The sequence below is a fragment of the Helicoverpa armigera genome, chromosome 24 (assembly GCF_030705265.1).
Source record: "Helicoverpa armigera isolate CAAS_96S chromosome 24, ASM3070526v1, whole genome shotgun sequence".
NCBI classification, from domain to species: domain Eukaryota; kingdom Metazoa; phylum Arthropoda; class Insecta; order Lepidoptera; family Noctuidae; genus Helicoverpa; species Helicoverpa armigera.
The window spans coordinates 3792982-3820703 of NC_087143.1; the positions used below are offsets into that span (position 1 = coordinate 3792982).

Genomic DNA, 27722 nt, shown 5'->3' on the forward strand with positions numbered 1-27722 from the left:
GCGACGGCAAAATTTGTTGTCCCACAATTTAATTCTCATCAGTTCCAAACTTTTCTTGGATTTTCGAACGAAACTTTTGAAAGAATTTACATAGTGGCAACACCAAGAATGGAGATAGGCGGGTAATGAGGAAAAAATAGCGTAGACGACCCCGGGCCGAGCGACAAAAGAAACCTCAGATTTGAATGTAAATGAACACAAAAATGAAAAATATCAAAGCGAGAGTCCTGGAGGTTTTTTGTGCCTCCTAATGGACGTTTCAATTCATTATGTTTGATATGGCCTGTGATCGTGGGATTTCTTTAATGTTCTAAGCTTTTATGTGTGGGCTGCAATGACTTTGTATTTTTTTCTAATTTCATATATTATTCTTTGGGAGATGTTTGTTTGAGGTTGTGTTTGATGTTCAGGATTAAGGGCCATCTCTATTCTTTCCTTTGTGTACTTAATTCCAATTATTTCACTATTTTTGTCTTATGTACTTAAAATAACAATAGCAATATGTCACCAGGGAACCATATGTGTTACTAGGGAAACAATATCATATCACAAGTTCCATAGTATTAGCCCAAGATACTATCTTACTCAACACCTAATACAGTTCACAAAATGAACATCAGTTCTCTCAATATTCCCGATCCAAGCCCATTCATTTCAGCTGCACCTATTACAATAACTGTAACAATGATCACTTACTTGTAATAGGCTGCAAGTCGTAACCGTCTGAAGCAATCACCGTGATATTATGACCATCCACAGACAGCTCTATAGGGCAGTTCAGGAACTCAGCATTGATCACGCGGAAACGATACTTGTAACCCTGAAAATAAGGTTCGTTTTAAATTGCAGGTTTATAAGGCTGGGAGTGATTGCTTTGAAGGCATTGCTTGAGTGTTCGAGTTAAGTGATAAAGATTTGGTTGATGAACTGGAAGGTTTAATTTGAAATTAATCTGTTGATAGAAGTCTCGGATAAAATGAAATGGTAAGAAAACTTTTAAGGCTCATTTTAAATCTAGTTTTTTTGATAAAAACTGACACTGTAGCAAATCAAAGAGACATATAACGATTGGGTTGATTTGACATTTATAAGCTTTAGCTATTATTTTGTCTGACAATTTAACACGAGATTATATTTTTTGTGATTTTATAGTTTTCTGAAAAACGTGCAAAAATGGGTCTCCTTATTAATGGTATAAAATTCTACCTTAGTTTTTACATCGTTAGCATAATACTGTTAATTATGAGTCCATTATAAGAAGTCTCACCTGCTCAACATTGAATCTAGCAGCTGGCATATAAACAGGCTTAGCTGTATCATTGAAGAGCTTGAACCTTCCAACTCCATTGATGAGCAGCGTCGGAGGCTTGTTGTCTCCCGTAGAGTGATGGTGATCGGTGAACATGCCGATAGCCAAGTCGTGGATCCAGTCGGTCACCAGCATAACGTGCTCGGACCTGTGAAGGAAATTTTACTGTATTTGATGGGCTGTAAGGTTTAAAATTGAGCGTCTTGAAAATATTTTGTGGTATGATATAAAGAAGATGAAATATATATGTGTAGGTATAAACTATGTATACAATTAAGGACCATATTTTTTATCAATAGAACGTTTTATAAACAGTTATTTACTTGGGAGTGCTTAAAAGCATTAAACTTCCTTTGCATATATCGATATGAGAAATCTGGATTTTATGGAAACCTCCAAAAATATTTATAACGAAATAACTCCAAAAATTCAAATTAAATTCTCTCATTACTCCAATTTGACGACTAAAGACCACTATTACGTTAATAGTCCCAAGACCACTGGACATAATCCCCCTAACTCAGCTACTAAACCGGTAACCAACTAAATAGCCAAACAAGTAAAACCAACACCGACTTTTCCAGTACATTCACCAACTGTTTATTTGTCCGCACCTTTCCGTACACTCTCAATATTGACACAAGCGGATCCAGGGGCCGGAGCTACTAGCTAATACAATTTGCTCACTAAAAGATACACCCTTTACGGCAAACTATTGATTGTGTTATAGAACCCTTTGAGATATTGCTGGATTTTAAATGGGTTAAAATGAAGGGTTACTGGTTTAGTGCCAAGGTACTGTTTAAATGAATTTAGAATTTTATTTACTTTGGTACTATATAATTAAATTTTAATCTGAATTAAAGACTTATACATAAGGTTGAAGTGCAGAATATGACGCGTAAGCATTCTTACCAATTCACCAGAGTGAAACATTATTTTCTCCCTGTATTTTTCATCAGAATCTTCAAACAAAATATGAAAATGCCTCTAATGTATGTAATTTAAGCCTATAAGAATACCTTAATACTCAATATTTTATTGCACTCACTAATTTTCATAAAGGTGTTAAATAGAGGTAGGTACCTCAACCATGCTTCTTTCACTAAATGGTCTTCTAACTCACCTGTCATAATCATACAGCCTTCCATGTGGATCCTGGGACTTGGGCTTCCTGACGATGAAGACGCCGGCAGCTCCATCAGCTCGCTGCATACCAGAGTGGGAGTGCCAGAAGTGAGTGCCTGCATGAGTTGCGTTGAACTGGTACCTGGAGAGGAAGAAAAAGCATTTGAAGAATGAAAAGAAATTGAAGAGAGAAGGAGAAGAAAGTTTTTGATAATGGAAACAAAAGAATGGTTTGTAATATGTTTAACGAGATTATATTCTTGTGACATAATACGTATTATACGTAGCTTCCAAAGGTATGAACACATTTCAATGTGCTTTTATCATAAACCGAAATAAATAAATAGGTAATAATAAACTGTTCTGATTCAGAGAATCCATGGCATCATCTACATAGGCAACAGAAACAACGGGAATAAAAAAAGAATGCAAAAGCTTGGACTTTTAACATATCTTTAAAAAGAAAAATCCTTACCTGAATGTAGTCTCAGGTAATATAGGGCACTGCGTCACATATGGCGTTCCATCCATGTAAGGAGTTCCTCTCTGGTGCTGACCATGCCAATGTACTGTAGTACCTTCCGTCATCAGGTCATTTTCCACGTCCACTATCACACGGTCATGTTGGCATACCTTTAAATTAAAGGATAAAAAATATATAGGTATGTACTTTTTTAAAATCTAACGTCCTTTAGTCGTGGTGGCCTAGTGGGCAAAGAACCAACCTCTCGAGTGTGAGGGCGCGGATTCGAATCCAGGTCAGGCAAGTACCAATGCAACTTTTCTAAGTTTGTATGTACTTTCTAAGTATATCTTAGACACCAATGGCTGATACGAGTAAAAAGGTGAAGGAAAACATCTTGAGGAAACCTGGACTATATAGTCTGAAATCACCAACCCGCATTGAGCAAGCGTGGTGATTAATGCTCAATCCTTCTCCGTGTGAGAGGAGGCCTGTGCCCAGCAGTGGGACGATAAATAGGCTGTAACTAACGTCCTTTAAGCCAAAATATTTTTAAACCTCACAAAAGCTAAATCACTATGGAGCTACATATTTTAATTCGGTTTATAAACTTGCCAAAATTGGACCCATTTCGCTACCCACTAAAATATTTAGTAAAATCTCTCTGAGCCAATAAAGTAATAAACAAAACACTAGCATAAAACCAGACGACAATTCCAAAGTGTTAACTAACAATAGCTTTGCCATACTTTTATTTAACGAGGGCCAATTAAAACGAGCTCACAATTTCACCTAAAATTAAAACTACCACACTAATTGTCACAGTATGGTTTGCATTCTGAAATTGGTCCAACAACATTTTTTGTGAAACGGAATGGCATTTTTTTACTCTAAAAGTTCTCTACAAAAAATGTTGCAATATTTTATGCTCACCTCTACAGCGGGTCCTGGCATTTTTCTATTAACAACGTTCAAAGGTCTGTTCATTCCATCAGCTGGGATGCAGTCAGGGCGGGAACAATCCGTCACGTTGTACGGACAGTCGTAACAAGCTTTACTCATCGTCTGATACCATTCAAGCACAAAATGATAGTAGCAAATCATCGGTTCCTCTCCTTCCCTACATTCTCTATGACACGGGTGATCTCCATTCATCAGTTCTCCAGTAACTTCGTCATATCTTACATGTGCCCTTATTTTTGCATCTTTCACATTTCTGCTAATGGATGGCTCTCCACTCTCTTGTAGCATTCTGATTGGATGCTTAGCAGGAAGATTTGGTACTGTTTTCAGATTTGAATCCACGTTTAAATGGTTGGTGTTATTCGGCTTGGGAGCAACCAGCACTCTGGAAGCACTTTGCGGTGCATCGTGCGTAAAATCTTCTGAAATTTTGACTTCTTGTCCGTTCTGGTCGGCTATTTCTGCAAACTGGTCTGTAGTCTGTGGTTTGTAGTCGGGTTCTGTGTTTTGTGTGAAGTTGTAGTCTAATGTTGTTGTTTCATAGGTTTGTGCTGTCTCCGCTTGTGTGTTAATCCCGTGGATATCTGTAAATTTAACGAAAGAAAAATTATTAATAAAAATTACATATAGATACGTAAAAGTTCAAAACAAACATGATCGAAAAAACAGTGAAAATGAAATAATTCAGGCTAAACTTTTGGTTTTACTAAACAGTTCAAAGTTCAATAACCTTTCACTGAAGTAACAATAAATCCTATTGTTTTACAAAATTGAATAAAAACCTTAATTTCTTAAAAACACACGACTACCTCCACTGTCTTTTATATCTTCAACTCCCCGAAAAAAATGTTCCCTCTAATTTCTCACATTTTACATGATCTCAAAAATCACTCGTCAGTGCCGTAGATAAATCCCCAACCGATCACCGATCATTATAGGAGCATTTGCATTGTAAATCTGGTACCACCCAATTGACTCAACCCGTCCGTTATTCCATTAAACATTTAGCAGGTCTTTAGAAAACGATTTTGTTTTTAACCCTACAAAAGAGCGGATTATGTTAATTTAGTGCTTAGGGTTTGGCGACATTACTTTAATTCTATGAAGTACTTTTAGTGATTCAGTTTTTTTGCTGTGTGAAATTCATCTATGTGCCGGAATTTTTAGGATTTTATTTGACATGTATGTATGTTGTGCCCTATTATCTGACTGATTTTGATGCGATTTTCAGCATAGTATTTGTCAGACTTAAAAGAAGTGTTCAAGTATATTATTGAAGTCGGTTTAATTTTTTGTAAAAGGTTTTTGTAAGCAGACTAATAGTGTGAAGTTTCGACATAATTAATTAGGTCTTATTGTGATTGATGATGATTCAAAGCATCATTGTATACTGTCCAATTCTAAACACAAATTCTAATTCTAAACCAAAATATGTTCATACAAAATCGATTTCAATAATTGAACAGACATTATTCGGTAGCGTTTTCGATTCAACACCAATTTTCTAGTATCGATATTACGGAATCCTTATTTATTGGTCTGTATTTTGTTGTAAACAAGCTTATTTATCGACAGTATAGACATTTAGGAAATGAAACGTATGAACGGAATATTTATAATATCTGTTTTAGATGTTGTATTTTATAACGACACATTAATACCATTTTATTTAAAGTTTTATTTAAAGTATTCTTGGCAAAAATCGAACTTTTAACTAAATGCAGCTAGTATTTTTGTCACGTACCTATCAAATACCTACCGTACATCATCATCTGCTTAGCCTTTTCCCAACTATGTTAGTGTCGGTTTCCAGTCTACGCAGATGTAACTGTGTACCAGTGTTTTACAAGGAGCTGCTGCCGATCTGACCTCCTCAACCCAACTACCCCTGATACATGCCATACATGCATAAAGTAAATAACCACTAGAGAGCGCACTCGCCAATTTCTTCTAAGAACACGACTCACCACTGCGGGCGGGGGGACGCGGCATAATCCGCGGCTACTATTGGTCAGTTCACGGTCGCTACTAAAGGATCGTACTGATCGTAGCCTTATAGTACGCGCAAAATCACTAACTTTTGGCGAGCGTCGGGGCACTGTATGCGCAGTCAAGTGGTTTTATAGTCTTTGCATACATGTGATACATGTAGGGCTGCCATCCGTCCGGGTTTCCCCGGATTTGTCCTCGTTTGGAGGCCGTCCGGGCGGGGTTTCAAGAAGTGTCCGGGGAAAACCCGGACATTTTTCATAGGGCCATCTTAACCTATGGTGCCTGGGTATGCGAATTACCCGGGCGCCTAATAATGCAGAAGTCGAAGTGTCCCAAAACTCCAAAATTATCTTTAATATCCCAATATTAAAAAAATTTTGCGCTCGCTTCGCTTGCGGCTTCTTCACTTTGCGGATTTTTTTATTATACAAGTTTAGGTGCTTTAGTGACCCAAAACTCAAAAATTTTCGCGCTCGCTTCGCTTGCGGCGACTTCACTTTACAGTTGTTTGTATTTTTCAACATTTTTTTGTCTAACCTATCAAGAAGGTAACTCCTAGTTTCCATATGAGCTTTCTTAATTATGACCTTCGAAATACATTAAGTCACAATCTTTCAATACTAGGTAGGTACTACATGAGCTAGAGAGGCCCTGACTTTTCATGTAAGGAAGGACCTCATTGAATTTAAGTAATATGGTAATATTAAAAAATAGGTCTTGTTTTGTTAAACAAAAAAAATCGGACTCGTCCGGGGAAAAAATGCTATTTACGCCAAATTTCCGGGTTTTTTTTTAAATATTTGTCCGGGTTTGGCGAAATTCGAAATGGCAGCCCTAGATACATGGTATTTTAATGCAGTTTTTCTAGTATTGCCTAAGAAGTTTTGAGCTTGAGCGTCTGAACAAATGTGTTTTCTTTTGAATCATAAATTGAGAATAATAATTAAGAAAAACACTGCAACTAGAAGGTCATTTACAACCTCTAACCCAATGTTTCGGAACGCATTCCTCAGTCGAGCATTCCCAAAAGATTCCAAAACTCGAAGTTATAAAAACTTTTTCAGACGACTTAAACGGCCGGAAATTTTGTTTCGGGAAATTTTAATTAAATAATCCCGCTTTCGACTGTTGATTAAGTTTTAAAAGTTATACAAACATCTTAGGTGAGTTTGTTGATCGGCACTCGTGAAGCTCGACTTCAAATGCTCAACTTTTCTTAGTCGTATCTTCATACCAGAATTGACTTCAAATGCTCAACTTTTCTTAGTCCTATCTTCATACCGGAATTGAGCTATAATTGCTGAACAGGACTCCGTTTGAGCAAATAATGTTATTTGAAGATTTCGTTTGATTGTGAGTTTGTGTTAATTAAACTGTCTTTACAAATAATAGGTTGAAATTATTATTAAATAATCAGCTTTTCGAAAATTAACCTGGTTGAGTAAATACCACTAACCGCCTCTAAATTTACTGTATGACCCTGAATAAAAAAGATGATGCAAGTATTCAAAATGCAAACAATTGCAGCAAGATTTTCTACAGGCGTTAAAACTCGCTCGTTTTGTAAACTATGTTTTTATAATTCTAATTTATATTTTGTGTTTAATCTAAATAATATTCAAACGTATTATTTAATTTATTCTGAACAGATGCATCTATAATGTAAAAGAATAAAGTGGTTATACATATTTAAGTAAATAAGTAGGCACTTAGATGAAATGGGGTAGAGATACTAAATTCAGTACTTATTTTCCATAAGTACTGAATTTAGTATCTCTGGTTCAATCTGAACGGTGATTTTAAATTGGAATAATAATAATCATACTGCCTTTGTTTGTTACAATGATTATTTCGCTAATTCGCTGATTTGCTCTAGATATCAAGGGTGCTGATTTGAACATTTAGTTCATAACTGGCACTTTTTCACCCAGGCAGCAGTGGCATAAGAAAATTGCTTCGTGAACTCGATAAGATCCAGCCTATTAACTGTCCCTACTTTTCGTTCAAATCTGTTCAGTTGTTTTACTATGAAAGTGTAGCAAAGATATTTCACTTTCGTACTATATAACATACTAGCAGCTCCTGTGGTGTCCACCCACATCCCACAACCGGATAGTGTATATCCATCCTCAATAAATGGGCTACCTAACAGAGAAATCATTTTTCAAACCAGTCCATTATTTCCTGATACTAGCTTTTGCCGGCAACTTCGTTCGCGTGGAATAGTGACTACCAGCAGTTTTTTGATTTGACCAATAGATGGCGCTATATGTCCGGATTTTTTTTTTTTGTAATAAAAACTATCCTATGTCCTTTCTCAAGTTTCAAACTATGTCTGTACCAAATTTCACACAAATCGGTTCAGTAGTTTAGGCGTGAAGAAAAGACAGACAGACAGACAGACAGACCGACAGAGTTACTTTCGCATTTATAATATTAGTTTGGATTAACGCATCCAACCAAACTCTTCAGCTTTTTAGTACATAGTTTATAGCACATCTTTCAATAGTCCGCCGACTTAACATTTAAGTTACTAAAGTCAACGGCTCATCTTCAAATCCAGTTTTTGCAATGACGTCATTCTTTTATAGTCACGTGGTGGCCAGTATGGTTTTTTGGCTCGGGGAATTTATTAAGTTATGTAAAAATTATAATATTTATGATGTTGTAGGAGCTTTGAGGTTAGTAACAGACGGACAGACAAAACGATGAAGATTTGTCTTTGGTAAACTCGGTAATTCTTTGGATGGATGCTTATTTATTTCATAGGTTTCAGGGTATCTGAAAATACGTTTTACAAAAGGCAGTCTCGGAATAAAAGCTACGTAATCAATTCTTTTAAATGACCATACATCCAAGCTACAGTTTAGTATCCAAGTTACCTCTAACGAGATTCTTGAAACCTCAACAGAAGAGTGAAGATAAGGTTGAAAGTTTATATGAGCTAAATATCAATAAAGAGATCACACCTTTACATACATATTTAGGTACCATCATAAGTTTGCTTGCTTCAACGAGCTGATCTTAGAAACTACTGAAGTGTTTTGAAAAATATTTCATCGTTAGATAGTGGTCGAGGAATACAACCTTTTTTTAAATAAAAATGTGCTCGAGATGAGAACAAAACCGTGGGTGGAAGCCAGTATGTAATTAATTGAGAAAAAAAATAAACTTCTTGTGATTTACCATAAACAGGTTTTTAGTTACTCACGTGAATCAAAACGTGATACCAATAAAATAGAATTGCCATAATTTTATGTAAAAACTGCGGCTCATTAAAATTATGGGTTTATCATTAAAAAAAATATAGGTATAACACGTTTCCGATGTCTAATTCTTTAAAAATGTTCGATTCTTGGAAAATAGATTGTGTTTCTGTTAACCTGTTCAACAGTTTAAAAAAACTCAGAGGAAAAGGCTACTTTGGTTTCATTGGTTTAAAAAAAAGTGAAGAGTTATGTTGGTCATTTGTTTATTAATTAAACAAACAAATAAAATGCTTTAAAATGACCTCCATTTTAAAGAGGATGAGAGCAATCTCTTTATATCTAGTTTTTTTAAATGCCGAATATAGGTACGCGAATTTCATCAAACGCTTGCAATCAGCTGAACGAAAATTAACAATGACAACGTCAAACGCTTCTAAAGTTCATTGACCTAGGATTATCTGCAAACACAAAGGAATCTCGAATTCTACTACTACGATCCCAAAGATGAGGTGCAAATATCTTATATATTTCAGTTATACATAATATTATTATGACCTTCAAAATTGCCACATTGCTTGACCGTTCAAAACAGGTATTGATGGTACCTGGTACTTCCCCTAAAGAATTCCTTTTGTGAGAGATCGACTGCTTTACACATTTTATTCGATAATAAACAAGATATCTGTGAATCATATCTCCATAATCAGACATATATTATTGTTTGCTAGAGAACAAATCAAATCAAATATTTAGGTATATGGTTCATAAGGTGTTAGTAAGATTGTTTCAGTATTATTCAGCCAATGAAAAATGTAAATTGTCGTGCAAAAGTATTCATAAAAAGCAATGTTAATTATTCTACTTAGAAACAGCAGCATGTGTATATCGACTTTTCTTCTAAATAATTCTATATTACCTACAAAATATTCTAACACAAATAAATTCCATAGGATAGTTTTGGCCTAATCCATCCACAAATAAAAGGCACGCTTACTCGTTACTAGCCAAACAAACCACGATTTACTGCATTTAGTCGCCACTCAATCGCACGACAGTCGCGCGACTATCGTCCCCTACCAATCAAGGTTGTACCGACTCTCGAAGTAATCGCTCCATTCATCTCCGATCCGATAGTCGGACCAAACAGTTTTGATACTTGCGATCAAATGTGAAGGATTTTATGGGTTTTATTTCATCATAATGATAGTGTTAGATTAATTTTGTGCAATCGTTAAAGGTCGTATCTGATGAGTATGTTTTTAAGTTTATAATTTAAGTCGTTTTCCCGCGGTTTCACCCGCGTCACGTGGGAGCTACTACCCGCACCGGGATAAAATATAGCCTATATATATGTTACTCGCAGATAATATAGCTTTCTAATGCTGAAAGAATATTTAAAATCGGTCCAGTAGTTTTTGAGTTTATCCATTACAACCAAACAAACAAACAAACTCTTCAGCTTTATAATATTAGTATAGATTAGCTTCCGCCCGCGGCTTCGCCCGCGTAGAGTTCGGTTAAATCGCGTTTCCAAGAGAAATCTTCAAAAAGTCCGGGATAAAAACTATCCTATGTTCTTTCTCAAGGTCAACTCTATCTCTGTACCAAATTTTATTAAAATCAGTTCTGTAGTTTAGACGTGATAGCGTAACAGACAGACAGAGTTACTTTCGCATTTATAATATTAGTAGGATTAGTAGGAATAATGCTAGTGGTAGATTAGTTTTGTGCAATCATTAAAGGTCGTATGTGATGAGTAAGTATGTTTTTTAGCTTTATATTAAAAACAAGAAGTTGGTCTTTGTTAATAAAGATGTTAATTGACGTCTATTGTTAAAGTAAATATTGGAATATAATAAAGGATGTTTGCTTATTTAATTTACTTGCAAAATGTATGTGCAGTGCCTTTTGTTATTTATTTTTTGCTTGTGTCTTTCGTGGCAATGTTTCCTCATACTTCTGTTAAGTGGTTTATCGAAATCGCAAATAAATATTATGTTTTTATGCAGTTATCATCATGATATTAAAATACTTTATCTGTAATTACTTATACGACCAATAAAATATAATAAATGCTTAGATGGCGCGATTTGTAAATAATTTTTATGCAGTAAATATAATAAACCAGTTTTAGCTACCAAGTTTTATTGTTCATAAATTACTTTCATACATTATTTCATTTGAATTGGAAGTTCATTACTTTTTTTCTATTGACATTATTCTATTTCTGTGGCAGTAAAAGTGATCTTTATACTCGTAATTAACTAATTTGCTATACTTCATTTCGTCCAGTAAAACAGACTATTACTTGAGAGTACAAAGAAATTACTTTTTACACAAAGCATCGTTAAAATATTTAGTGGTAGACAACATCGTTGCAGATTACAGTGTCCTCATAAACATCTTTAACTTTTAATTATATTTTCCAAGGACTTTCAAGGTTTTACAATTTGCCACAAAGTAATTAATAAATAATAAATAAGTAATAATATTTCCAGTAAGCATCGAGAAGATATAATAATATGTTTATGATTCGACTTACTACACTATGACATACCTTGCACTATATACTATTTTGTTAACTAATTGAAAGTATCAAGCCCATCCAATCGTCGTACATAGATTTCGCAATACATTGAGAGACTCCCGCGGTGTCCGAAACGACTCCACGAGCTCACGTGTTTTGTTATTGGTACAGCCTAGTGTGTTTAGTAGACTCTCATTAGAATAGGCTTGTGAGGAAGCATGAAAACGCGACGATTGTATGTGACAAAAATAACCTTTAAACCTGAACTTAATGAGTCGCTTTCATAATAATTTATAACATCTTTGTATTTTTCGTATATTATAAAAATGTCAATCAAAAGCAGCGGGAATGTTGCTTTTATTGTATTGCAGTACTAATCATTCTTTTTTTAAAGGAATATTTAAATAGATTTGCTGCTAGTGTGATCACAGGAGCCGTGATCAGTCATATAAGTATATCAAAATGGGCTCAAACATTGACCCAAAAAAATGAATAATATAATTGGAAATGAGCTCAAAGTAAGCGCCAAGCTTATTAACTTACGACTTCCACTTCTCAATCATAAAGCTTAGATAACAGTCGCTAACTTAAACACAGAATACCTTTATGCGTCGGCAGAACATATGCATAGATCAAATTCATGCGAATACATTGGCATTCAAGCTGCTACCAATCTAGTCTTCCAGAATTGAATTTCACACTATTCTCGGATGAGCTAAAGGAATTTGAGACTTAATGTTAATGATGATAGAAGCTAATTTATATAACGTGTGTTATAAGCAGCAAGCATTTGTTTTTGTTATGATGGGGGTAGCGTGATTGTTAAAAAGAGTTATCGCGGGACTGGTACATAGAGGACTTAAGAAGGAACATGGTGGGTTTTAGTCAGTAAGAGTCTGACACTCCCTCACGCTGCACCCGTAGCGGGCCACTTAATGATTTCTGGTTAAAAAAATGTTGATCGAACCTACCTCATCCTGTTTTTATTTTTAAATTGAGATAATTTGCTTTTTCAATATAAAAAAACATGGTTAAAGGAATTCTTTTCAAACAACTAGAGGCCAGAAAAATACGATAATTTATTGTAACCAAAATTCGTAAGCTGAGCCCACACTGACATTTTAAGCTAATTTTTCGCTGAGTACCCACGTATTTGAATGGAGAATTTCTCAATATAAGTGGGGTCGAACACTTAACCCCAGCTTTAAGGAGATTTTCATAATAATTTGAGAGGCCGATACTGTGTACATTTTTTTGTATTTTTTTTTCGTTAAGGAAAATTCGGGTGAATTGTCAAATTGGGTACCATTTTCCGTTTTGTTTCCATTTAATTTAATGGGTCAACAGTATTTTTGTTTGAGTACGTTTCCCAAATTTGTGGAGGCTTTTAGTCAGAATTGTTTCAACTTATTGTTTTGGATATGAATAGTCCGTGTTATTAGAGCACGTGTAGTTTTGAACATGTCCCATTTCCCTTTAATATAATAACGAAAATTGTGGCGTTTATTTTTTTCTTTTTACTATCTAATGGGTACTAAAAACAAAAAAAAAACTGTCCCACATGCTATTTTTTATAGTCTGACCATATTTCTTCGATCATTAAGTACATGTTTTTGTCAATATATATTATTGGTATATAAAGATGATCCTGATGATCTCGATGCGTACCTTTTTTCTATTTATAAGTACTCAGGCCAATATTGATAATGGCAAACATTTACAATCCAAACTTGTTTTAAACTTTAAGAACTTTTTATTATAATTAAGTCTATACGTCAAAAAAACTTGATCAAACTTACGTCACAGTTTAATCTTTAGAAATTGCAATAAATAATATTTTCGCATTTAATAAATCATTAGCGAAAGCGAAATAGTAATGTAGAATTTCTAGAAATTATCCTCTGATCTGCGAGTAGATTATTTTTACAATATGAGGATTACGGGTAAGTACAAAATTATTAATATCTCTATACCTACTTATATTATAAAGCTGTAGAGTTTATTTGCTTGTTTGCTTGAACCTTAGGAGATACTTTTACTATTAAAACTATTTAAGTGTTACATGTCCCATCGGACTAGCAAGCGCAACGTAAAACGTCTACCAACAAGATGGACAGACGACCTTATAAAGGTTGCCGGAAGACGCTGGATGCAGGTCGCCTCCAACCGGTATCTGTGGAGACCTAAGGGGGAGGCCTATGTTCAGCAGTGGACATCCTATGGCTAAGATTATGATAATGATGATGACATGTCACATTTATCGAAGAATCTGACCTACTTTTTATACGGGTTCGTGCAGAATTCCACGGGATGCGGGTGAAGCCGCTGGCAGAAGATAGTTTTAAAATAAAATATCAGGCTTTTCAGTATTCTAGGAAATCTCAAATAAGCAGCTTATAGGTTTATGCTTTTACTATTACAGTTGTTATTTTGAATGCAAATACCAGTCGAGTGGTTGTAAATCCCCCATTTTTTTTTTATAATCGTTCCACGAAACTTGACTTTTGAATATATGTAGGTTTTGAAAAAAATGTTTGTATGTAATGCTCGGAATACAAACCTCAATATAAAATAAGCTTTTTCAAAAAACATGAAACTAGGTATTACCTTCTAAGTTTGACAAATACTATGCTGAAAACAACATGAAAATTGGTTCAGTACCTACACTTCTTTTTTGAAGTCGGTCAATTAAATATGAGTACAAAACATTTCTATATCAATTCACATAAAATGTAATAATACCTTTTTAGGTCATCAATAATTACAGTCAATTAAATATAATAGATCCATGCGACCATTATTTGATTTCAATAATTCTGATCATAGTAATATTTAATTTAGGTTAACACGATACCTCATTAGGTGTGAGTTTTAATTAACATCATAATTATTCACAACACTTTCCATAAACGCCCGCTGCTAACATGGTTACATGACAGTTTTTTAAATGGGGTGAGTAGAAATTTATAATTTGAAATTAAGATTTTTTTTTTCATAGGGTTATAATTTCATTATTGCTATTGAAAATGTTTGTGATCGGTGTGTATCCTTAACTAAGAAAATTATGGAACCGAGGTGATTTTATTCGGTGATAGCAAACAACAATTTTCTGTAGATATAAAAGAAAGTCGTGTTAGTTACACTACTTATAACTTAAGAATTACATGACCGTTTCGACTGGGAATTTATATTATTTTAGTGTATGAGGACTCCCATATTTAATCACTAACAGTAGCCCGTCACATCACTTTATTTCAACGTATCAAAAACTTCCACTTTATTTAATACCGCGTCTCAAAAGACCACAAAAATTTAGACAGCATTTATTTAACAAATCAAGGTAAACTAAGATGAATCATATTGTTAAAAAAATAAAGCTATTTTTAGAATGACCTCTCACTTTATGAACTCTATACTTTAGGAACAAGGCTGTGTTTAGATAATTATCACTATGTTGCATCAATTTGCGTGGTCACTTCACGTTATGTGAATATCGTGGTATTGTGTAATGTGGACTGTCATACAACTGTTTTATCACGTATGTACATTATCTACCGAGCCTTTTCTCAACTATGTTGAGGTCGAATTCTAGTCTAAGCAGATGCAGCTGAATATCAGTGCTTTACAAGGAGCGACTGCCCTATCTGATCTCCTCAACCCAGTTACCCGGGCAACCCAATACCCCTTGGTTAGACTGGTCAGATTTACTGGCTTCTGACTGTCCGTGTCGTATCGTATCATGTATGCACATATACATGGTATTAGAAAACGTAGTTATAACTAAATGTTTCAAAGAAATTTAATTAGTCGAAAGTAGATTGCATGCGTGAGTGGAGTATGCTCTCGCTCATTCCTTCACTGAATGAGAAGAGGCCTTTGGCCTGCAATTTGACATAAAAGGCTGATGAAGTACTTTAGGATATGTTTAAAAGACACGTAGTTTTTAGCGCATTAACTAGTTAAATAAATAGTCATAAACATAATGACAAAACAGACAGACTTTTTAGTCGTTTTAGTAGGATATATTTAAACAAGATTGTTCAATACTCTTTGGAAAATCTTAGCTTAATTTTAGCTTAGTATATTAAACAATCTAAGATTAGCTATTCAGGATATTTTTCAGATTATTAAGTCAACAGAAAAAAGATAACATTACTTACTTATAAGCGCAATAAAGAGAATCGTGGAGATGAACTGGCTAAAGCTCCGTTGATTCATCTTGGCGGAACTGAAACAAAGATACACATTCGTTATTGGATGCTGCGTCTAAACCTTAGGGATTAGAGGGGGAAGAAAATGTGAGTTGGTAAAGTATCTATAGGTACTTAGTTCTGTACGAATATCTACACTAATATAATAAAGAGGAAATACTTTTTCGTTTGACCCTAAAGGCTATATTTTATCCCGCTACGGGCAGTAGTTCCTATGGGACTAGGGTGCGTTAAGCTGAACCTAAACCTATAAGTATCTCAGAACTGTACAACCTTAACATGCAAATAAATATTTTGAGTTAGAGTTTGAAGTCGGGAAATCGGCTAGTCGTAAATATAGAAGATTATTTTCAGGGTAGGATCTGCAATTATTTGTGATCGTATAGATTGATGTAAACTTTTGAACGGGAGATTCAAGAAATAATAATAATCTTCTTTTTAAAAGGACATAGTGTTAAAAACAAGGTTATTGCAAACTGTTTTTCTATGGTATTCAGTGAGAAGATTAGTTATATTCAACATTTTATATCAATCTATTCAGCCATTTTGCAGTTAAAGTGTCACAAATTATTAAGTTAGTAGGTACCTAATTTTATTTCATCAAAAATTATATCACAGATTTGAGAATCGTTTTGTGTAAGTTATTCTGAATATTAAGAACCAATATCAGATAAATTTGCCATAACTAATATTTTCCCAGACACGAACTTTAAGCTCTATTAAATAGAACTAAAATAATAGTCAATAGTTTGGATTTTCGTAGGCAGTAAAGTGAGACCAACCATTGTTTTAATATTGAGCTATTAGTCTGGGATCAAGTAAGTTATAAAATCACCTAAAACAAGTCTCAATTATTTTTTGGTTAATAAAATATTCTAAGAGACTAGACATTATTTACACAATTTGTAGAAACTCCTCCACGCACGCAGATAACATGTAACTTATAGCCTTCCTGGGTATTTTAGAGATTAGCTCTAGTAAACAAACAAAAATATTTTCAGCTTTATATTGAGTATATAGATGCGTCGGTAAGACTATTTTGCAACTGTTGTTTCGTATAGCAACAATCAAAAATATTTATGGCAATTTCAAAATTTGGTCAATCCAGTTGCGGGGGATTTACCAAAAAAAAAACCAAAAACAGAGTTCAAAGACCCCATTATCATTTTGTCCTGTCCTGAGCCAAAGTTTACGGTATTTCACATTGGCGAACCAAAGAGGAAAAACGCTAAAATCGTAAGAATGATAAATGATAATTATTTAAGCAATTTGAAGATCTGGCTATTAGGTGTGGTCGTAAAAAAGGGTAATGAGTTTGAAATATTTTGTTTATTGTAGTATAAATTACATTGGAGCTTCTTATCGCTTTTACAGCTGTTTTCACAGGTTTCTAATTCGTAATTTTCATTTTTTTTAAAAGCAAAATATTGAAATTAATTTAGTATCTCCCCCTTTTTGGAAAGTTGGCAAAAGTTGGATGAAAGTAATAAATATTTTCAGCAGTATTCAAGCAAATCTAAATTGTGCCTTAAATTATATTATTAAGCAAGCAGTTTAATTACATTATTACACTCGTGTCCCAAGGAAAATTCCGACCCACACCCGGTAAAAATTTTCCCTTGTTACTGTGATATAGCATAGCTTTCCAACAGTGAAAGACATTTTAACATCGGTTCAGTAGTTTTTAAGATTATCTTTTACGAACATACATACACACAAAATACAAATCATTCCTCTTTACAAAATGAGTGTTGACAAATAAAAAAAACTTTACCTAGCAACAACCATGACCTAACACAACACTCCACCCACTCAATTCTGTATCCCTATAGCAACAACACACATAAAAACCATTAGTATTCCGTATGTCACAATACATTAACTAATAAAAAAACCATGTGTTTTCCTATTCTGTATCCGTTTTGTTAAAATAATCGAATCGTGATCTCGTTAACATAATATGAGTAATCCCACATACATTGGTATAATAGCAAATTATTTATGTGTTGTGTTTCTTATTGTTATTAGTTTAGCTTCTGTGCGATGTATTTTGTTTCTCACAAGACGTAGGTATATCTTTCGTCAATAACAGAAGTAGGTTTAACCTACCTACTCCTTTAGAAAGTATTGTGGCCCTTTCATACGGATAAATTTTTCTATGAATCATATGAATAATATTTTTTTTTGTGCAAAAGACCAAAACCGAATTAATATTATAAACTTTTGTATGTTTATTCCAATTTCAAGCAAAAACTACAGAATACATTTTTGATGAAATTAGGGAGTAATCAATTGTACATCATGGGTTTGCTACGTTAAAACGTCACTAACTTGAAAAAAAATGAAAATATAGTGACCTTTTAAAATTGGACCTAAAATATTCATTAATAATTTAACGAAAACATGCGTAGATTAAACACGTGATTCGTAAAGAAAACACGTGAGAAAATCAGAAGGCAGATGATTGATTAAACTGTTTTTTTCATTCCTATCATCAAGGTTTTTGTAATCTATATATTATTATCAGGTACCTATTTTCGGAGGGATCTATTTTCCACGCCCGGTTTAAAAAAGCTCACATAAATATGTTTCATAAATGGGATAATAATATAAGCCATACCTACCTGTATTTCAGCTCGAAAGCGTCCCCCTTAATTTATTCCGGAGTAATACAAATCTTCCTATAATTTAATTCATATCGCACCAAATAAATTGAAACTTTACTAATCACTTTGCATAAGTACCAAAATAATCCGTAATATTTTGACATAATCTGTGAAGGCATTTAACATAATTCTATCTATCTATTTCTTACCTACAAGAGATCGAATTTTGACACAAGCTCCATAATTACATGTGTCAAATTTCAATATTCGCTCTAAAACAACGGATGGCTTGGTTATAAAAACCGCAGTTAGGCTCACATCAAATAATAGCCGACCGCAATTAGGTAACGCATTATGAGTTATGTCATTTGCTTATGGTTCACTTTGAACTGGTTTAGTTTGTTTCTAGTTAAGCAATTATAGATAGGTGCTAAATTTTGTCATCGTTAGTCGACGTTTCGCGAAATTGATATGTTAAGGTTTAGTTCAATGTATTTTTAATTGAAGAACTCAATTTAAAACACGTGCCATTTAACGTTGCCCTTTCATCTTTATGGCTATTTTTGTACCAATCGGTATACTTATTTTCATACAGAACTGCTTTTGCGCTAACTATATAACAATAGAAAATCAATTGTGTATCGCGTATATCTGCGCTCCAAAACAGGTTAATCAATGTTTAGAAAAAATACATCGTACTTAATAATCTTAAACAAATTGGCTTTAAATAATCATCTTTTTTAAATCCCGAATTACAAATTAAATCACACCTATAATAAGCAAAAAACTCTTCCTCGTCGAGATTCGTTCTTTATTCTTAAAAATTGCACCATATTATTAAATAACATTAAACAACCAATTCGTCTTTAACTTTGGTAAATAGATTTTATTTAGCAATTTTAAATATTAAGAAGGCCGACTCATGTTAGTGACTCAATAACCTTCAATTACTAAATGCTAAAATATTAGATGAATGTCATTCATTTATTTTGCCGCATATTGAAATATGTTATGTAAATAAATAAATCAAAACAAACATTTTTTTGGTCATATTTTCAGCATTTTTAATTAATTTGATACAAAAATAGTGGCCTTCTCGTACCCTAATAAAATAAAGCCATTTGTACTCGGAAATAGAGTAGCTTTCTAACAGTGTTCATAGTCAAATCGGTTCAATAGTTTAGGAGCCTTTAAGGTTCAAACAAGCAAACAAAAAATGATTCCATTTGTTACATTAGAATATAGTAAGTAAAGAGTACAGATGAGATATGGTTTTTACTTCGAATATCTACTCCACTATCCGTTTGTGAAAAAAAATATCTACGTATGGATAACATAGACAGTATTTGTGAATCTATGCACACTATGACAGTCAAAAAACCTTCACCTAAATCACTCGCCACAATCCCATGAATGATGACTAATAAATGACAGTGACAAATTCTCATTACACATAATTTATAATCAAAAGTGCATAACGATGTGTTATTTGACGCTTCGCCGCGTTGAATGACCTTTGGGCGTATTCTGTAGTAGGTATAGTTTAAATATTTGCCTAGCCTTTTCCTATCTATTTTGGGGCCGGCTTCCAGTCTCGTAACATACAGCTAAACACCAATGTTTTAAAAGGACCGACTGTTTATAATGACCTTCTCAACCCAGTTACCCGGAAAACCAAGTACTACAAAGATTCATTGGTTCTCATTCTCACATTCTTGCTATCATCTTCCGAGCCTTTTGGGGTCGGATTCCATTTTAACCAGATGCAACTAAGAACCAGTATTTTAACATGGAGTACCTGTTGGTCTAACCTCCTCAATGTGCCCGAGCAATCAAACATCCTTAGTAACACTGGTAGTCAGACTTTCTGGCTTCTGACTTCCCACTATCAAAGATGTTCAAATGACAGCTGGGGACCCACAATTAACGTGCTTTCAGAAAAACAAATGTACTCAACATGATATAGATAGATGGTCACCCATCCAAGGACTGTTACTTAGCTATAAACTGCTCTCAGTATGCTTTAAAAAACAATTAATTAAAATATCCGTGGTATGCGGAGGTCCAGTACGAATAGATAAACTATACACTTCCTGTGACTATCGTAAGTGGCAGCTAAGGGGTCATAAAAAAGGATGGACACATTCAAATGCTGGTCACACAAACAGTATTGATCGAAATTTGTAAGAATGAGAGATTCGTCCGGATAGAAGAACCAAAATTTTCTTTATTCGTCCTTTGATTATTAATATAAAAAATAGTAGTAGTTTAATCACACGTCAATTATTTTTTAAGGTTTTGAAGGCCACTATTATTTATTACGCGTAATAAGAACTGCCAAGACCTTTTGGTCACGAAAAATAATCGAATGATCCAAACATTATTGTGAGTGTCCTTGCCTATAATTGCTACTATTATTGATACTAAAAGAAATATAGGTAATTGCTTAAACATTAAAACAGAAGATAATCTTCATCAATTAACATCAATGTTAAAAAGAGTTATAAAATAAATTAATTTGAATATTAAAATTGATATCTTTCAATATTCAATGCTATTTCTAGGACTCATGCATTTTCATTTCTTTATGATTTACGTTATAATTTCAATCGCGTTATTCAGAGAATTTATCAGAAAAAAACCGTATTAATAAATTATTGAAAAAACTTATCATTAACATTCGTTTTTGAACTAGAAAACATAATTTTGGCTTCCACGAATTGTTTGCTCCAGTTCATTAAAATATGAACGTTATTTTTCAAGAGTAGGTAATGTGTAGGTATATTTAGAAAGTTATTATGCATGAGCTTCTTACACATTAAGATAAATGCGTTTTTAGTCTAGGATTAACTACAATAATCTTCATATATAACTAGATATTATTATAGAGCTATAACTAGTTTTATGGCTAAAAGCCTACCTATGTAGCCCATGACAAACATATTCAACAAACTGAGTCGGTTTTACCCATTTAGAAAGAGCTGCATATTTTATTGGACTACATATATTCATTATTTTAAAAAAGATACAAAATTCCATCTGCATTTAAAACGTCATTGCTATAACATCGTCACTAGAATCCAGAATAAAGTCACATCGGAATTACGTCAAACAAATGTATGTCAATGACGTTTCCAACGAGTTACTGTTTTGTCAATCGTCAAACAATGTTTATGCAGAAGGTGCATTACGGCTATTTATCTAATAATTGACAGATGCAAAGTTGAAGGTCTTTATTGCATATTGGAAGGTTAACTACTCATCATTTATTTAGTTAGTTACAAAGATTTTTTTAAATTATATTTATATTTGACGTTTACTTTTGAACGGCAAATGGGCAAGATGTACCAATGTTGTGGTTTTGCATTAATCAATAACAAATTAAAATCTAAGGCCAAATTACCTCATCTTTTAAACACATAGTAAGATAGACGACAATATAATTCTAATAACTCAAAATTCGGTCTACAAAAGTAATTACATACAAATAAATAAATAAGAAAAAAAACATCATTTTTCTGCATTTGCATAAATTATTTTTATTCTAAAGAAAAAAAATCATCTGGTCTGGCCTGGCATCACAACACAACAGTGTTTTATAATATTTTAGATTTTTTTAATGAAAAAGATTTTTGTTTTTCCTAATTTTAATTCTTAATTCTATGCTCAACATTTTTTTTTTATATATTTATTTATATTTATATTGCATGCCAATCGGTAAAATATGGCGGATCATTTAGATACCCATAATCTAAATGCAATTATGGGTATGCATAATTGCAGAAATAAATGTCTTTGTCTTAACATTACTTGAACTAACCTTCGAATAATCCCACAGTCATTTGAACTAGACCTTCGTACATACACTTGTTCAACAACAGAACTACGCTACTCCGATATACAATAGAAAGTGATTCATTTTGACATTGAACTGATGGGCAGAGATTACTCGTGTAACGGCTGTCCCAATATACTATCTACGTTTTGCTTGAGCTTACTAGAGATAGGAATTTGTTATAACTTGTATGGGGTTAATGTCAAAATAAATAAATACAGTCGTGGTGGCCTAGTGGGTAAAGAAAGAACCAACCTCTCGAATATGAGGATGTGGGTTCGATTCCAGTTGAGACAAGTACCTACCAATGCAACTTTTCTAAGTTTGTATGTACTTTCTAAGTATATCTTGAACACCAATGGCTGATAAAAAGATGAAGGAAAACATCTTGAGGAAACCTGGACTATTAGTCTGAAATCACCAACCCGCATTGAGCAAGCGTGGTGATTAATGCTCAATCCTTGTCCGTGTGAGAGGAGGCCTGTGCCCAGCTGCAGGCCAATAAAAAGGCTGTATCAGAAATAGATAAAATTCTATCTCTTGTAAGCAAAGTTGTAAGTAGTAGAAGGTCGTGGTGGCCTAGTGGGTAAGGACCAACCTCTCAAGTATGAGGGCGCGGGTTCGATCCCAGGTCAGGCAAGTACCAATGCAACTTTTCTAAGTTAGTATGTACTTTCTAAGTATATCTTAGACACCATTGACTGTGTTTCGGATGGCACGTTAAACTGTAGGTCCCGGCTGTCATTGAACATCCTTGGCAGTCGTTACGGGTAGTCAGAAGCCAGTAAGTCTGACACCAGTCTAACCAAGGGGTATCGGGTTGCCCGGGTAACTGGGTTGAGGAGGTCAGATAGGCAGTCGCTTCTTGTAAAGCACTGGTACTCAGCTGAATCCGGTTAGACTGGAAGCCGACCCCAACAAGATTGGGAAAAGGCTCGGAGGATGATGTAAGCAAAGTACCTAATAGATAGATTCAATATTGGGATCGGCCGTCAGTGTGTATAAAGCCTACTGCGAGTCAATGAAGTACGTGAGATGTTTTGGAATTACGCTTCAATGAAGTTATTTTTAGATCAAAGTTTTAAGGAAAGGATAATAACGTTATGATGCTGATGTAAATATGAGGTTGCATCCTTGAAGTATTATGTCACGTAGAAATTTAAGTGGGTTTGTAAGTCGATATAAGTTTGAACATTTTGATCTTTTGGTTCCAAAGTTATCCAAAAAAGTCTATTACCTAATATGCGATTTGTATTGCCTTCATTATTAATTCGATTAGACAGAAAAATTGCTAAGTTAGGGTATAAACATGTAAGTAAATAGAGTTACAAAAAAATTGTTAAGTTAATTAGGGTACAAATAAATATGAAGACAGTTGAGAAAAGACAAGAAGTTTTGGTCCAATTCAAATCATGAAGAAAATCCCATTCGAAAACAAATATTACCACGGTAAGCTAAGATAAATTAATGCAGATCATCGTAACGACGGAAGAAACGCCAAACCAAGATAAGAAACAAATAATTCTTAACGGAAATTAATGGGTTCATAAAACCAGAAAACAATGAAAATATATCTATCTATCTTTACGTTTCCGTGATAATAAAATTGAAAAGCAAATCATTTTAATAGATCACTTGGTTAATATTCCGTGTCTTCCGTTAAACCGGGGTTTTGTTTAGCAGGTATATTTATTTCTAACTTATCTATAATAAGTTATTATTATTTATGATACACATTAAATAAAGCAAAACAGTAAAATTTTCTTTAATTGTTGGTTTTCTACATCTATCTTTGGTACTTATAACTCACGCCATCATCCTCATCATCATGCTCCGAGCCTTTTTCCCAACTATGTTAGGGTAGGCTTCCAGTCTAACTGGGTGCAGCTGAATACCAGTGCTTTACAAGGAGCGACTGCCCTATCTGACCCCTTCAACCCAGTTACCCGGTTACGTATAAGTCATACCGATAACTGAAAATAATATTCTTGTATCTTTAAGTATATACATATAATATTATTTAAATCTTTCGACCCGTAATCCCCATATATTATCTCTTTAAGTTCCTTTAATAAAGTCAAATTATTTGCCCCTGATGGACATTGAAGCAGTTCATAAAAGTAATCTTTAGTTTAAGTTAGTAACACATACCTACATCCAATTTCGTGTCAAAGGATCAACAATTGTCATTCCATTTGTCACAACTCGAAAGCACTAGAATGGGTACTAAAGTACCTTAACTGTCATTTTAATTTTAAATGGCGAACTCTATGGAAAATTATAGCCAACATCTTTCAGTGCATTGGTCACGTATGTTTCAGTCCTTAATGCCTTTACGTGCTTCATATAAAAGAATATTAAATTATTGTCTAAGAGCCTTTTAGTTATTTCATACCTATTGAATGTCTTGAAGACATTAATAATATCTATTTAAGGTGGTTAAGATTAACAATGCATTTTAATATAGCGTGTGTGTAAATGCAAGCGTTTTATGATAGTTGTGTTTAATGAATAGTGTCAGGTTGTTACCTATTGGTACTTGATCTTCTTGAATTTTATTTGAAGTTAAAAGAGACGATTGTGATCAGTTTGAATTTTTTGTTTCAGTGTCTTTTCTTTTATTTTTGTGCATGTTTATAGGTACATTATTTGAAACACTCTTTCACTATCTATGGTTTTGTTGGGTCATTCGTCATCTCGACACACTTAACTCACCACGAATGTGTCCACTTAGTAATTTAACTGCCTGAATTCAAATTAAGGTGTTATATAGAGTGTCTGACAAGGTCCATGTGCAGATAGAAACTTAGTCTATCTTAAATTTTTATTTTGTAGTCTTCACGTAGGTACAGATAATACTTGAAAAAACACCCTGTTCACTTTTATGGCTTATCATATCTCTTTACTTCAGTCACGGCAATCAAGTTAACTTCGTCCTAAACGTTAGTACGCTTCAATTACCTCGGTGCATGCGCATACATAAAATTAGACACGTTTGAGAAATTACTGGCAGTTTTCCTTTTGTTTTACTTGTTTATTTAAATTTAATAATTGTTGCTAAAATTAGCCTGTGTATGAGAGTTTTTGAATAACGTCTACGTCATTTATTGACTGTAGTCACGTAGGTTGTTTGTTACTTCAAAAATAGTATCTTTTGACTGCCTTTTTAACGGTAGCACCGTCATGAAACTAAGTATTTTCTGAAGTATAGACCGAGTTCCTTGGGATATCTGTATTAATATTTTAAAGTTGATGAGGTTGTCTGTGTATTTTCTTAAACGTGCAAATCTCAGGAATTATTTTACTGTTAGATTTATTAAGGAAGACTTTTTATGCATGTGCGCGGAGTAGGTCCCATGGGATGCAGATTGAAACCACAGGCGGAAACTAGTTCTTCATATTTTTAAATACCCATAATAAGCCGACCCCAACATACTTGGGAAAAAGGCTCGGAGGATGATGATGAATAATGTGAATAGTCATTACCAAGAAGATGAGACCAAGAAAATAGAAATAAAAACATAGGCATTTTTACGATATGCTAATTATTATCTCATAAGGAAGTTTTCATTATACCACTCAATGTCAGACTTAGTAACAATACCTTAGGTTTTCAGATGCTATCTAAGCTAATAATGGCAGAATGTTAATTTTGTAAGAAAATGTTATCTTCACTAATTGTTTTAACCTGAGCCTTCGCAATGACATAAAAGAGACCTCTAAAATATTCAAAAAGTATTTTTCGAAAATCCTTGTGGGACGCCGAATTTATTTTGACTATCAATGGGCTTTCCTTTGAGAAGCGATGGTTAAGGAAAATATTCAAGGTTGAGACCTTGTCATAGACATTGGTAAAAGGAATGAGCGATCACGTGTAACGGTCATTGTTTTAAATTGTGAATGACTGTATCGAAGGCCTGTCTAAAATCTAAAATTACGTAAAGTTCGAATTGATGTTTTGTTGTGTTTAAATCTGATTTATCTTGTTTCTGTTACTTCAGTTTAATAGCAAGTTATTTTCTCTGTTTCTAACCGACTTCAAAAAAGGAGGTTCCTAATTTGACTGGATGAATACATATTTTTACTATCGAAATTAGATGGTTGATTCAAATGACATCAGGATCGAAGAACAATTTTGACCATAAGGACCATTTTGACCATTAGGACGATTTTGACTATACCTAAGGACCAATATTGAAATAAACATCAATTTTTTCCGTAAATGCTAAAAATGCAACGTCATCTTACCAAAAAAATAACTAGTTAATAAAATCGAAGGTTTTATTCCACCACAGTAATTTCGTAAACAACTGCATTAGGTATTTGTTTAACACTTTAACGAAGATGGCTCAACGCTTCAATGGAGCCGACTCGAGGTTAAGGTCAGTTGGTTATTGGTACCATTTGGTGCCATATTAACGTGAGACAATCATAGCAAGGGTTTGGAAATCTTCCTTAGACTTCCTGCGATAGGGGAACTGCGAACAGTAATGCCTATTATTATTAAAAAGAGTAACCATGCAGTTTCTTGCCTGTTCTTCTCCATAGGAAGCTACTTGTGGAATGAGCATTTAGAATCAAACTTATTTATATTTTTGTCGTTTATAAGTTTAGTTTTAAAGGGCTAAATGAAATAAAATGACTTGACTTTGACTGGGTTTAATACGAGCGAGGAAACATGATGCTTTTATGAAAAGTTTGAATACAGGATAAAATAGAGTGATTTGTTCAGGCATTTTTGAGTTACTTTCTATAAGTGGAATATTAACATAAACGCAAACAAAGTAAAATATGAAGTTCTACTACTTGAACATTTCATTTGTTTTAGCAATAAATTACCATAACGATTGTTTGGATAAAACACACAATTAAGATAGAAGTTATTGTGAAAACAGCACTTTAAAACAATGTAAACAATTTGTTTTACCTGCAAATTTACTTTGAAAGACAAAATATTGTAAATAAATAAATATACACCTTCACACACGGTCGGTAAGCCCCATGGTAAGTTATTTATTAGCTTGTGTTATGGGTGCTAACACAACTGATAAAGTACATAAATACTTTACATTTGCAATGTACTTATATAAATACATATCTACTACTAACTAACAAAACTCCGTTAATGTTCAAGACCGTTGATTTCTTAAAACATTGAAAGCATTAGCAACGTAACAAGATGCATCTATCAATTGCTATGCAGCTCTCCTCACCCAAGACCGAACCTAACTGTGCCCAGTGGGCCGATCACACACGTGCGTGGAAAAAATTATATAAAAAATTACACAGCACTGCACACTGCACAGTCTGCTGACGACTAACTGTTATAATTAATCAAGTTGAAGGCTGATATTTTTGCTCCTCATTGTGATTATTTTTTGTCTAGATAACACGATGATTGTAACACTGGGTATTTTGAGTATTTAATGATGACGCGAACAATTATTGGGAAGTATATAAGTACTAATACAATGACGTA

The 27722-nt window shown here is 33.8% G+C and overlaps 1 protein-coding gene across 5 annotated transcripts in view; it reads right to left on the minus strand.

Moving 5' to 3' along the window:
* Positions 1-27722, minus strand: part of LOC110379296 (uncharacterized) — a 103065-nt gene that overhangs the window by 23739 nt on the left and 51604 nt on the right. For 3 of the 5 annotated variants that reach the window (XM_049850278.2, XM_049850279.2, XM_049850277.2), the window contains exons 2-7: positions 15752-15819; positions 3834-4447; positions 2913-3070; positions 2436-2579; positions 1268-1457; positions 697-820 (exon numbers count right to left, since the gene is read on the minus strand). In XM_049850278.2, the coding sequence (XP_049706235.2) occupies positions 697-820; positions 1268-1457; positions 2436-2579; positions 2913-3070; positions 3834-4447; positions 15752-15809 (1288 nt within the window). In that variant the 5' untranslated portion in view covers positions 15810-15819. Of the gene's footprint in view, positions 1-696; positions 821-1267; positions 1458-2435; positions 2580-2912; positions 3071-3833; positions 4448-15751; positions 15820-19088; positions 19094-27722 lie in introns of those variants that run through there. The other 2 variants (XM_064041047.1, XM_064041046.1) reach the window with 2 other exon arrangements.